General features: G+C 39.8%; 1 protein-coding gene across 4 annotated transcripts in view; it reads right to left on the bottom strand.

The window, feature by feature from the left end:
- VWA3A (von Willebrand factor A domain containing 3A) overlaps positions 1-13,282 on the bottom strand; it is a 65,157-nt gene that overhangs the window by 48,694 nt on the left and 3,181 nt on the right. For all 4 annotated transcript variants that reach the window (XM_044980897.1, XM_044980900.1, XM_044980898.1 and 1 more), the window contains exons 4-12: positions 12,311-12,435; positions 12,161-12,235; positions 10,603-10,657; positions 9,303-9,401; positions 7,710-7,816; positions 7,290-7,415; positions 4,402-4,510; positions 3,884-3,949; positions 2,731-2,856 (exon numbers count right to left, since the gene is read on the bottom strand). In XM_044980897.1, coding sequence (XP_044836832.1) covers positions 2,731-2,856; positions 3,884-3,949; positions 4,402-4,510; positions 7,290-7,415; positions 7,710-7,816; positions 9,303-9,401; positions 10,603-10,657; positions 12,161-12,235; positions 12,311-12,435 — 888 coding nt within the window. The remainder of the gene's footprint in view (positions 1-2,730; positions 2,857-3,883; positions 3,950-4,401; positions 4,511-7,289; positions 7,416-7,709; positions 7,817-9,302; positions 9,402-10,602; positions 10,658-12,160; positions 12,236-12,310; positions 12,436-13,282) is intronic.

Here is a 13,282-nt window from a genome sequence, read left to right as displayed (position 1 = left end):
GGGTCCCCTTTCTCATCTCCCTCTCCAATTTATCACTGGGTAATCACATTAATAAAACACCTCTGCAACTATCATTTCAATGCTGAACAAACACAGATCTACCTTTCTACTGTTTTCTTCTATCCAAATTAAAATCTCAGCCTTTCTAACATTTCCATTGTGGCTATTCAGCTGTCACTTTAAGCTCAACAGCCTCAATGGGGCCCTGATCCAGGATAGGGGCTCCCAGGTGTTATCTGAAAACACACACACACACACACACACACACGTCTGAATGAGTGCTTCCCCGTCAGCTAGCTGGAAGGGGGAGACTTTGTGTGTGTTTATGTAAATACAGTTTTTCCTGCTCTGCTGAGATATCCAGCAATTAGAGTGGCGTTTTGCTCAAAGTAATTAACTTTGGCTGGTGTAGGGTTACAAATCACGTTAGTACTGAATGCAGGGGTAGTGAAATGCTGTTAACAATGTAATTATTGTAGGAATACACAATGCTTAAGCTGTCCCAAATGAGAGGGGTCACCCTCAGCTGAAAGGACCTCGTTAGGCCAGGGGCTCGAATGCCGGAACCCTGTGAAAGTAAGAGGGGTGGGGACAGGTGTGCCAGCCAGGTGGTGTGTAGACTCTCCCTAGGAGTCCCCAGAATGGTTTGATCTGTTCCTCCCCGCTGTTCAAAGAAAGAGCTAAATAGGCTTCATTAGGAGCTTCTTTTCTTATTTTAAATGCTCAATCAGAGCTGAAATCAGTTGTGCTGGGACTGTTTCTTCCCAGAGTTGAAATCACTTGAGATGGGGCAGTGTTTCTGCCCAGCCTGCAAAGAGCTGAAAAACACTAAGAAACTGATTTGCAGAGGTCACAGCAGAGAGGCAGGTGATAGCAGAAGGTGACTGACAGTTGGCTGATGAACAAGTGGTTGGTGAGGTGGTGAGCAGAGCAAGTGGCCAGCAGGGCAGCTGGCGGAGAGGGGCAGTGGGTGAGTGCCCGGGCAGTGGAGCACGTAAGGTGCCTCCTTACCTTCACCTGGGGTGGGAGGTAAACTGTGCAGATGTACCTCTAAACTCTGGGTCTGCACTGACCAAGGACAGCAACTGTGAGAGGGGTGCAGAAAAGGGACAGGCACGTTAAAGGGACTTTTGGGTTGCTGGACTTAAGAACCTGAGGGGAAAAGGACAGTGCCCAACTTACTTGGGGTGGGTCTTTTGCACATGGTGTACGTTTGTGAACCCTGTTTGCAGTGTTTTCCCAAATTAACGCCAAGTTACTTTCCTCCTTTATTAAAAGTTTCTTTTCTACACTCAGACTCTGTGTTTGTGAGTGGTGAAGTATTGCCTCTCAGGAGTGTGGAATTTTCCCAGGTTACTGGGTGGGGGCTCGAGCTGGTTCTGTGTTGTATTGATGGAAAGGAACCCCTAGATATTGAACCTGGCCCTGGTTGCTGCTGGTTTTGACTGGCAGAAGGATTACATATAAATAAATTTTCAAAAAGGGATAAATATCCTAATTTTACAGAGCACACGAGAACTTATGGAGAACAGATCATGCAGATGGTTCCCTGATGAAGCTTGTCTGGCCAACAAGTTTCTGGACTGACACTGGAACTAGTTTGGAGAAGCATAGCCTTCAAAGATACTACAGTGTGGGTTTGTTTCCACTTGGTAATTACAGAGCTGGCAGAAATATGTACTGCAGCTGCTGTGCCCTAGTGCTGTCATAGCACTTATTATGCCTATAAAATGCTCAAGTGTTATCTCCTTACAAAGGAGGGAGTTAAATTTTGTCAAAAATCCTATTCTGGGAGATGTTAAACATATCTAGAGAAAGAAATGCAAGCAGAAGCTCCTATCAGCTGGTGTTTTCCCTTGCCTTAGAGACAGGCATCTCTAGAGTCCATGAGACAGTCCTAGTGACACCTGGTGGAAGTCCTCTTTAACTGCCTCCAAATCCCCTGGAGGAGAGGACCCAATCACCTGCACAGCACTGCCCCTTTTACCTGCGAGACAGAAAAGCTTACTTTGTTGTTTTTAAAAAAAAAATCTTCTATGCATCTAAATTTTAAAAAAAAGAGAGCTGTTAAGCTCGTTTACATTAAGGTTGGTAAGCACAGATGAGTTATTAAACTGTTTCTAGGTTGTCAGGCCCCCAGCAAGTACATGATGGCTGGTGTATGTGGCAAAGAAAAAGATGTGGAATAAAAGACAACATAGCTCCTTCTACGCAAATCAAAGCCAACAGAAAGATGTGATCAAGAGGCATTTCCATCTGAATAAAGCAGTGCAGAAAATTCTTCAGGTGCTTTACAGAAGGAGAGAAAGGCCCAGGAAAATATCCTTTTTCTTTTTCCCAACTTCACCAAGGGCATGGGGAGTTTGGAAATGGAAATAAAAGTTAATGAGGCTAGCTTTTAGGTAGGCCAGCATTTGTTTTGGTGTCCATTATGGCCACACCCTATGTTTAAAAAAATATTTTCCCTGCTGCTCTCTTTTTTGGTAAGTATTTCAGTTTACCAAAATAATCGTACCTAGAATGAATCCATTGAGGATCCATTCAAAGCTTTCCCTTATCATTTGTTAGTATTTATCTGATCTTACAAAGTACAGCCAGTAAATAGCATTTAAATTTATCATTGTGTTCTGTTAGTATAGTATGTTTTCCCTATTCTGATAATTAATACAGAGTTCTGCATGTCTGTGCTATACAAAGATTACCTGAAAACAAAACAAATACTGTACTTACATCTTGTACTCTACCAATAACTGAATCACCAATCCTTCCCTGGAAAATTTCTTTGATGCTGCTGAGAACGTTCTTAGCTTTTTGGGATTCACAAAGTAGCAGATAAACATCACTACTATCGTAATTCTGTTATGCAACAAGAGGAGGAAAAAATGGTCAAAAGGAGTCTATAATTCCTATGTTGTATTCAGTGTAGTTGTAGCTGTGTCGGTCCCAAGTTTTTAGAGAGACAATATGGGTAAGGTAATATCTTTTATTGGACCAACTTCTGTTGGCGAGAGAGACAAGCTTTTGAGATGCACAGAGCTCTTCTTCAGCTGTGTGTGGCTTGAAAACTTGTCTCTCTCACTAACAGAAGTTAGTCCAATAAAAGATATTACCTCATCCACCTTGTCTTTCTATGCTTCATAGTAAAACATCAAGCAAAATGCCACCTCTTCTGACACTGGTTTATCAGTTATTTTATGGCATTACCAATGATGCTGCCTCGCAGAACAGAGTAAATGTAGTTGTATCTATTAAGATTGTGTACAGAACTTTCTCCCATTATTTAGTGAACAAGAAATATTTGAATTAGTCTTCAATGATAAAGCCCATAGTTTTCATGCTGCTTAGAAATTAGACCAGTGATCCCCAATCAGTGGAGTGTGTCCTCGTAGGGTGGCACAGAAGAACGTTCATGGGGCACAGCAGGGCCAGTACAATCCCCAGGGGGCAGGGAGGGAGCGCCACCCAGCCCCGCTTCACCCCTAGCTCTGCTTTGGCCCCGTCCCCAGCCTCAGACCCCACTGCCAGGCCCCATTGCGGTCCGGTCCCAGACCCACCCCCAGCTGCAGCTCCGGCCTTGGCCCCCTTACCCTTGTCGGTGTCATTCCCCCCGCAGCCGCAGCCCTGTTCCTGGTCCCACTGTATCTGCAGAAGTCTCCTGCACCCTTAGGAGAGCATTCCTGATTCTTGAAAGCATTTAGGAATATATTTAATTTTAAGCAAGCTGTTAAGTGCTTTCCTGAACAAAGACGTTAGTTACCAATTCTTTTTACTATAAATTGCTACAAAGATGAGAACCTATTTCACCAAGAATGACTGCATGAAAATAAACAAATCAAACAAACAAAAGAAAAACTTGTTCTGTGTACTGCTAGCCTAAACCTACCTCATTCTTTGAAGAATAGCAGTGATAACGGCCTCCAACAACTTCCGCAAGGTTCTTTAAAACAGCCTACGTATATGAAGAGAAGAAAAGTTACTTAAGAGTTGGGCATCCCAATGTATAGGATTTCTTGTGCTAATCGGTTCTCTAAAATGAACAGAGTAGCACCCTTAGCTGTGTGTAGCAAGGGCTGCAAACAATTTTAAGATGCTGTAATCTTTTCTAGGCTGTTATACTTAGGAATAGGAAAACAACTAACATAGCTTGAAGAGATTGATAACAGGTGACAAGATTGGTCACAGATAGGCTTCACCTCTGTATTAAAATGCCATAGTTAAACCTCTTCCTTCTAAAGGGGAAATATTTCACAGAACTCACTATTTGAGGTCCCACAATATGTTTTCAAATATTTAATTTAACACTTCTGTAAATCTGTTAATGTACAAAATATCTTAACTACAGCTTAAAAGGAAACAAATGACAGGTCATTTTTAAGACACATACAAAGAATGATTACTTACAGGAGGAACATGACTGCTACACTCATATGTAATGGTGTGTATCAGAAGCTTTCTCCCCAAGGTACATTGCTGAATATAGTCACACAATATTTCCGAAGACTGATCAGGGCTGATGAAAAATGACATCCACAATTCCATCAACCAAAGAGTAGAAAAGGTCATGCTGATAAAACTGATGTGCATGTGGCAGGGGTGGAGGAGAAATATCAAATTGCAGGAACATAGTTTAAGCATTAGCCAAAAAGGGGTACCTGCCATTTTGTAACTTTTCATACATTTGTGTATCTGCTCCATTTTTAACAGTTCCTCTAGTGTGGTTCTACTCTGAAAAGCAAGTTCTAAAATAGTTTCATAGGATTCCATATTTGTCTGTAATGACTTCTGGATCAAATATGCTTGGTTTACTAGTTCCTGTGTGATGCTGGGCAAGCCACATACAACAACATTTTCACATGTATTCACTTCCGCATGTAATTAAAGGCTGTATCATAATGCATATACACAAAGGGTCCAAACTGGGTCTGCCTGGGCAATGTTCATTCTGGCATTTCCTAATTTGAGAGTGCTTGACTTTGCAAACTTTTAATGTTCTTAAGCCTTAACTTTGTATTTCCTAATTTTTTGTAGTTTAATTTATTAGAGCAACTTTAAATGATTTTTTTGTCTTTGAATTTCCTTAGTTCTTTAATAGAAATAAAATCTTTTATATCTGTGCTATTTAATTAATAAAGTGCTTACACATAGCTTGTCTTCAATGAGTTTACCTCAGACTACCATTTTTATTGCTAATGATCATTGTGAAGCTCCATATTTCACCACTCAATAGCATGTTGACATTGAAAGTAGTTTAATTAAACTGTATTCAAACTTAACTTTTTTTAAATGCAACTTCAATTTTACTAAAACTTCTAAATTGTACCAGAAAACTGATTAGGGACTCTCAGCTACAATTTCTCCCTTTTTTAAAGGTAAACATTCAGAAAGCCACCCCCCACCCCCCCAATTTATAAGAAGCAGATAAACAATCTACATGAAAAGGAGCTGACTTTTGCATCTTGTTTTCATATAATCCTTTCTGAGGAATGGAACAAGCAGTAAGAGAAGAAATAGTACAACTTTCCCCAGAAAGGGGAACACCAGAAGTGTATTCAAACTCAGTGTGCTTTCCTTACAACTCTGCCTGGGACTCTTCTTTGTAAGAATATTATGGGAGTCTGAGGTAAACCAGTTATCCAAGACAGCCATTGTCATGACAACCCAAATAAACTGGAGTGAGAGAGTGATGCATGGCTGATGTCATAATGTTCCTGCTCAAGCACCAGCAGGGAGAAACGTGTATGTACTGTGTGTGTGTTGGGGATGGGGGAGAGGGAAGGAATCAGGCTTTTCCAGTACTCCAGTTTCCTCAAATTTCCTAAAAATCATCATCATTCCATACACATATGAATTAGTGCCTGACCGTTGGTTCAAATTCTCCATAACATGTTTAGAAAAAAAGAGAGTTTTAAAAATGGCAAGACACTGAGATGCACACCCTGTAAAACAGAAAGTTACAGCGCAACCATAACTCTGATTGTGTGTACTGGTGTGGTTGGGGGAGCACCCCACTGTGGAACTTCCAGGCACCCCGAGGCAGGCTTTGGCCCACTGGCTAACTATCCCTTCAGTCCTATCCCCTTCCAGGGGAGGGTCGGGGGTGGGAGAAGTATAGCTCCAAAATGTTCTGAAACAAAAAGCAAATCCAACTCAACATTGGGCCATCTGCCATTCTTTCCATGGGGTGTCCAGGCCCTTTCCTTTGGGTTTGGTTGCCAAACAAACAGTCTCTTACTCGTGTGTGGTTCGCTCCCTAGAGTCTAACTTCTCCTCCCAGCTGCTGCTCCAATTAGCAGGCCCCGCTCTATGCAACTCTGCAGGCAAAACTCCCTTCAGGCAGAGAGCTCCATCTTCTTTCCTGGCCAGTCAGGCCTGAACTGTGCCAGGCTCCCTCCTTTTAACTCCCCTCCAGGCTTGGCACTGGCTGCAGGCATAGCAGGATGGGGCTAGCTGGGCCCACAAGTTCTCCTTAACCCCTTCTCTGCTGTTGTGGGACTACTGCAAAACCAAAATAAATCAGACCTGAGCCAAATCTGGAAACCTTTGTTTGAATCTCCTAAGTGTTGGTGGCTCAGTCAAAATGGAATTTGGATCCTGACTACCCCAAATGTCACTTTAGCAAAGCCAACAGTCTCCTCAATGAACCTTTAAAATAAATTTAATAAGTAAATATAATGGAATTAGTCCACGTTGGTTACCTGTGCACTCAACAGAGTCCTTTATATATTATCCTTTTCTTGTATTCATTCATTTAAATTGTGCAAACTTTAAAATAGACACCATGGACTGCGGAATTTAAGTCCAAAATTTGTGTCAGCTCAATACTGGCTGCTGGCCAAAGCATTATGGATTCTGTTTTTTAAACCATTCCATCAGCTCCACTGCTCATGATCACAGAAAGCAGATTAGTATGAACACACAATGCTACTTTACAGAAGTCAATGAGTAATTCCAGAGCCATGCACATTCCCACTGAAATCTTCAGTGATGCTAATGGATTTTTATTGACATAATACTATGTTAGACAGTCTATTAATCAACAAGAGGACAAATTTGGAAGGGAAAACTATTTTCATATTGTTACGGACAGGATTAGCAAGTAATAAGGGTTAAAATAGAAAAAATAGCACACATGTAAATAAGGGAAGAACTGAAGAAAGGGGGATGTCAATAATATCTCTTTAAAAGATAAAAATCTAGTCTAATTTACAATTAGGTGGAAAGTATAAGTTTGAAGCATTTAATTCTGTATGCAAGTTAACGGTTATTGCCAGTTTAGATAGAGGACCTACCAGCTTCCTACAATAAGAACCAATGAATTCAGTTCCCTCATTGTAAGGACCTTCTTTAAAGCTTTCAGAAAATTGCAGCCTCCACTGGGTTGCAGCTCCTGCACCCACTGTCTTGCTTCATCTAGGCTAGGAAGACAGAAAATTAAAAAAGTTATTGTACACTTAAACAGTATATGGCCTTTTTATTCAGCATCAAGAACACATACCCCGTGGTTGATGGCTAAGATCTCCTGTGTGATTTACCTGTATGAATGAGCAGACTCACTTGCATTGCACGCACAATTCATTTCTGTATTTTTTCTGGAAAATCACTGAAGACATAAAACTACAGCTACAATTCATTAAAAGAACAAAACTGCTCCTAATTAAAAGGAGGCAGTGTTTGAAAACCCATTGTTATAAACTAGGAAACATACTTACACGCGCACATTGATGTTTGTTGGATTCTCCCATAGAGATGAAATCTCAGTACCAAAGGAGAGGAAATATAATTGCTTCTTATAACACAGCTGTTCATCTATTAGACACTTAATAAAAAATGTTAGTGAGTTAATATCCCTGCTATCACTGGAGTTATCACGTACAAGAAAAAAAATTGCGATTTGCTAATGTCAGTTCAGACTGTAGTATTCTGAGCTATGATAGAGGAAAACTAGGCTCAGAACGGAAGTGACACATATTTAGTTTTAGTTTGGCATACTGAGATACAGCAACTTAACCTAGTCCTTGTGCACCATGCTGACATAGTATTCCCATTCAGTCAGTTAAATGAGGAAAATACATACTGTGTTAATTTCATCAGCACCCTTTAATAGGCAAGCAAATGAGAGAGAAATGCTATTGATTCAGAAAGCACCTATTGAGCTGTGATCATACGAGCAACTGAAAAAGAATGAAGCAGCTATGATAGGTTGCCAGATAAAAGTAGCTTTCACTTCTAGGGCTATCCCTTAGTTAGGGCATTCTAGGCCCCTGTCAACTGGAGAGTGTATCTTTAATTATGCTGCACGAATTAACAAAGAAGTAGGTGCCAATCAATTTTAAGTAACCTTCACTAGTATATGAAGAAAGATTGTACAGAGAAAACTTCAAAAACAGAAAATAGAATTGTTATTGTGAGATTATAGTGTCTACTTTTAATAATCCCCACTAGAAACACTTCGTAAAAATAAAGAACAGCAGAAAAACACAATTTTGTTTCTTTTGGAAGTTGGAGAAGAGACTAAGTCAGCGAGGTCCTGACCCAACAAAAAGCACACTTTGCTGCATCGAAGTACATAAGCACAACTGCATCCTATTCTTTATAGGCATAGTACTGAATGTACAACTTGGCTCTCTGGTACTATGAACTTTATTTCTATTATGTACATTACTCTAGCACAGGGGTTCTTAACCTTTTTCTTTCTGAGGCCTCCCCCCAACATGTATAAAAACTCCACAGTCCACCAGTGTCACAACAACTGTTTTTCTACATATTAAAGCCAGGGCCAGGATTAGGCGGTAGCAAGCAGGGCAACTGCCCCAGGTCCGCATGCCACAGGGGTCCCCACAAAGCTAAGTTGCTCAGGCTTCAGCTTCAGCTCCAGATGGCAGGTCTGGGAGCCCTGGGCTTCAGCCCCACACTGCGAGGCTTCAGCTTTCTGACCTTGGCCCCATGAAGTCTAACACTAGCCCTGCTTGGCAGCCCCCTAGGGGCTCCCGGACCTCTGGTTGAGAACCGCTGCTGAAGCAGATGCTTTGGAAGCACATATGTCTGAGGCTGATTAATATTTGAAATCAGGTCTTCAATTTTTATTATTGTAGCAGATGCTTAAAATTTTTGAATCTCGATATTAAACAAATAATTTACACTTTAAAAGTGATTAAGGTAAATCTATACACCTCCAGAAAATTAACTGTTCATACTTAGAGTAATATGTAAACAAGTGATTATTACACTTACTTTCTCCCCTGCACTCAGAGAGTCTCATTTAACTTACTTTAAGAGTCAGAGTCTCTTTCAGAATTATTTACCAAAAGGTCTTTCTGGAACTCAAATAGTCGAGGTCCGCAACTTATATCAGATACATCAACCAGGAGTCCAACTTTGTTCCCTTTTATAAGGCCGAACACCTAAACATATGAAATGTTCATTTAAATATTTTGTGCTGATCTAACTTTAAATTTCAGTATGTACCTCTTTATGCTGCCATTTTCATTTAAAATATTACATATTTATTGTCACTGTTACTTTTTAAGCATAAAAAAAAGAGACAAGGACAGAGCAAAGAGAAAGAGATAGGAGTTTTGAATTCTAGCTTCTGTTCTGACTGGGCAATACTCCCTCTACCCCAAGATGACATGTTTGTTACTTGAGAAAATGAAGGGTTACTCATTTTAAATGAACACAAATCAGATATTAGGAATGGCAATATACAAAAACCTGTAGGAGAACACTTCAGTCTCCCTGGACACACAATAGCAAATTTAAAGGTAGCCATCCTGCAGCAAAAAAACTTCAGGACCAGACTTCAAAGAGAAACTGCTGAGCTTCAGTTCATCTGCAAATTTGACACCAGCAGCTCAGGATTAAACAGAGACTGTGAATGGCTAGCCAACGGCAAAGCAGTTTCTCCTCCCTTGGTGTTCACATCTCAACTGCTAGAAGAGAGCCTCATCCTCCCTGATTGAACTAACCTTGTTATCCCTAGCCTGATTCTTGCTTGCATATTTATACCTGCCTCTGGAAATTTCCACTAGATGCATCTGACAAAGTGGGTATTCACCCACGATAGCTCATGCTCTAATACGTTTGTTAGTCTATAAGGTGCCACAGAACTCTTTGCTGCTTTTTCAGTTCCATAGTATCCCATTAGGGTGACCAGATAGCAACTGTGAAAAAACTGGACAAGGGATGGGAGGTAATAGGCGCCTATATAAGAAAAAGTCCCCCAAAACGGGGCTGTCCCTTTAAAAATGGGATATCTGGTCACCCTACTCACCCATCAGGCCAGTCAAGGGTGCTAGCTTTTTGGATACTGCCAATGTGCAATCCCTGCTTATATAATTTTTGGAGGTAACAGTCAGAAAGTTAGGGAATATGTTTAAAAAGTAAAACAGCCATCTGAATAAAGGCTCATAAAATATCTTAAATGAAACATCAATCAATTGAGAAGACAAAATATTGCTCCATTGTGCTCTAGTTACTCACAATATGGGAAAAATACAAAAAAGCTTTCTGGGTGGGATTCTAGACAACTATTAAAGAGTTAATTTATCCTTTAACACCATATGCAGGTTCCCCTTTAAAAGCATATTAAAAAGTTAACATTACCTTTCTGCTGTCCTCCAACAGCCACTGAATTCGCTGGTGATAAAGTTCAATTGCTCTGACAAAATACAGTGCACACATTTCAATAATGTATTCTCTTGAATGGTACGTCAATTTAAGTTCAGATCTGTTTTTATCATCGGCCAAGTTTTCCATCAGAAGCACAACCATCTTTTACAAATATTCTATTTACAGCGTTCTCAATTGTGATACAGCACTAGTGGCTGCAGTGTTAATTATTTTAATACTTCTTCCTCTGAACTTGTTTAATTATTTAAATATCTAATTGCCTGGAAAAAAAATAAGATCAGCAGAATGCTCTTTAATTAGTTGTGTTTGGCTAAAGTGTGTGATATGTGTGTATAGATAAAGGAAAGTTCAGCCAAAAGTCAAGTCAATTCATCCTATCTATTTAGCTTATTGGCTGGAGATTTATTTAATCCAAACCATACAAACTGATTTTTTTTAAACGATAGTCTCTTGATTGTGGGACAAAAGGAGCAAATTTATCAGTGTTGAAAAATGTTTTGGTGATTCTATTACAAATCTTTTTTAATTATGTAACCGAATTTAAAGGATTTATAATTGGGGTGAAACTTAGCATTTGCTGTCCCAGCCCTAGAACAAACTGTTTCAGAATTACTTTTAAATAACTTGCATTTCAACACCATGCTCATGGTTTTAGAACTGAGAAAAAGTTAAAAGAAGGGATTTTTATGAAAAAGCTCTTTACTTCCCTGGAATGCAAGCCTATTTTTAATTATTTTTTACCAAAACTTTGCAGGCAGCTCATTCACAATACACAGATAGTGAGTCCTGAAAAGGGGCATCCTGAAGAATCTGGGTCTCTGTATCTGATACATGGCAGTAGACCTAGGAACTAGCAGACAGATGTATTTATGGAAGATTGAGAGGATTACTGTAATATTATTCTGCAGTATACTGAGCATATTTATCAGACCTGTTCTTTAAACGTAAATGTCCTTGATTTTGGGGGTTTGTCTCACAATTTTAGTGACTTTACTGCTGTTCTTGTTGATTATAAACTGTAAAAGAGCAGAGGTTTATGTAGAAAAAGCTCACACCTCAAACCTCAAAAAAGGTTTCTTCCTCCCTCCCCGAAACACACACACTTTTTTTAGCATACCAGGCCTAGGCTATACAGCCTTTCACTGTTAGGTCATCAGTCTGAAACAAATCCAGGCCAATAGCAAATAAAAGTCATTACTCAGCTGACAGATATTAAGAAACTCTCTGAGATGAGCTGATTGTTAAGATCCTACTTGACAGGTATCATCACAAAAACCACCACCACCGGGGGTTCTCATGGACACCGAGCAAACCCGTATTCCCTCAAGATTGCCTTTCAGTACTGAGGTACACTAGAAAGGCAGCATGTGGGAAGCTTTCAAAGTTGCTGTTTATGTTTCATTTGTTGCATCTCCGGGGTTGACCCAGCCCAACATCAGATATGAAAAAAAACTCATTTTACAACTATCTAAGTTTGGAGGAAGGAAATCACTCTTGTACTTTGAAACTGTAGCACATATTATATACTTACTCAGACAGCTTGGATTCAAAATTAACAACTGTCTTGGCAGCAAACTCTATCTGTTCTGTGGCATTTCTTGCATTCCTAGAACGAAGTATATATTTAACATGACTAATATAAGCAAACTGATTGATTAAGAAGGGATGGCATTGTACTCACAAAACAACATTGCCTTTCTTTAGGAGCTCTTCTAATGTTAATTGCATGGATTCTAAACTGTGGTTTCTTAGCCATTCTTCTGTGGTTTGCACCTCACTGGATCGCATTTTCCTCTTTTGCACTCTCTGTAGATCAGAACCAGGAGAAAAGTTAAAGATAGTGCTAGGAAACAGCAAGTCTTGTTCAAACGTAGCCAGTGCTGAGGGATGGCAGGAAAGAGGTATTATTTAGTCATTTAACCACTGACACATATCTGCTTGCAGCAAGTAGGGATCTGGAACAGAAGGAATGCTGCCTGGAGTGTATTATAGCAGACGCCAAAGAAGGTGCCTGCTACATAGTTTCAATAGGCATTATAGTCTGTTATTTCCTCTTGGAACATAATACATTAGACACTTATTAGTAGCAACATATTAGTGCCCTTTTGCTATGTTGCTCCTAAGCAGCTGTTGCTGTTATTGGGAGTGTCAACAATTCACAGTATGGAAACTGTTCTCCGGGGAAATGTTGCTCGTAAGCAGTAGTTGCACTTACAAGGTGTTGCTGCAAACAAGCATCTACTGTACATGTAATTCAACAAATAAATCAATGTGATGCCACTAGAGGTCATGGTCCCTCTTCATTTTCCTGTTTCATAATAGCTTAATTATCCATAGAATCAAAAAGAACCATAAGCTATTCCTCTCTTTCTTTTCTTTATTATGTTTTAAGAAATAACCAACAAAAAGGTAGGAAAATGCAAGAGTTCTATTGCTACATGGAGAAGAGAATAACCATTAAGGACACTGGAGCTGATTTTATTGTGTATAATATATACATTTGCTGATGTAAAGCACTGATACTCATGAAAGTTGATACCTAAAATACAGAAAATTAGATACTCGATAGTATTTGCTCTCATTTCCTTCTCAATATAAACCCAGCAACATGGGAAAAAGCACATCACGGAGCATAACGGTAGGTGGAAATTTC

The sequence above is a fragment of the Mauremys mutica genome, chromosome 11 (genome assembly GCF_020497125.1).
Source record: "Mauremys mutica isolate MM-2020 ecotype Southern chromosome 11, ASM2049712v1, whole genome shotgun sequence".
Classification (NCBI taxonomy): domain Eukaryota; kingdom Metazoa; phylum Chordata; order Testudines; family Geoemydidae; genus Mauremys; species Mauremys mutica.
The sequence above is the reverse complement of the archived record's forward strand: the minus strand, read 5'-3'. Positions and strand labels throughout refer to the sequence as shown.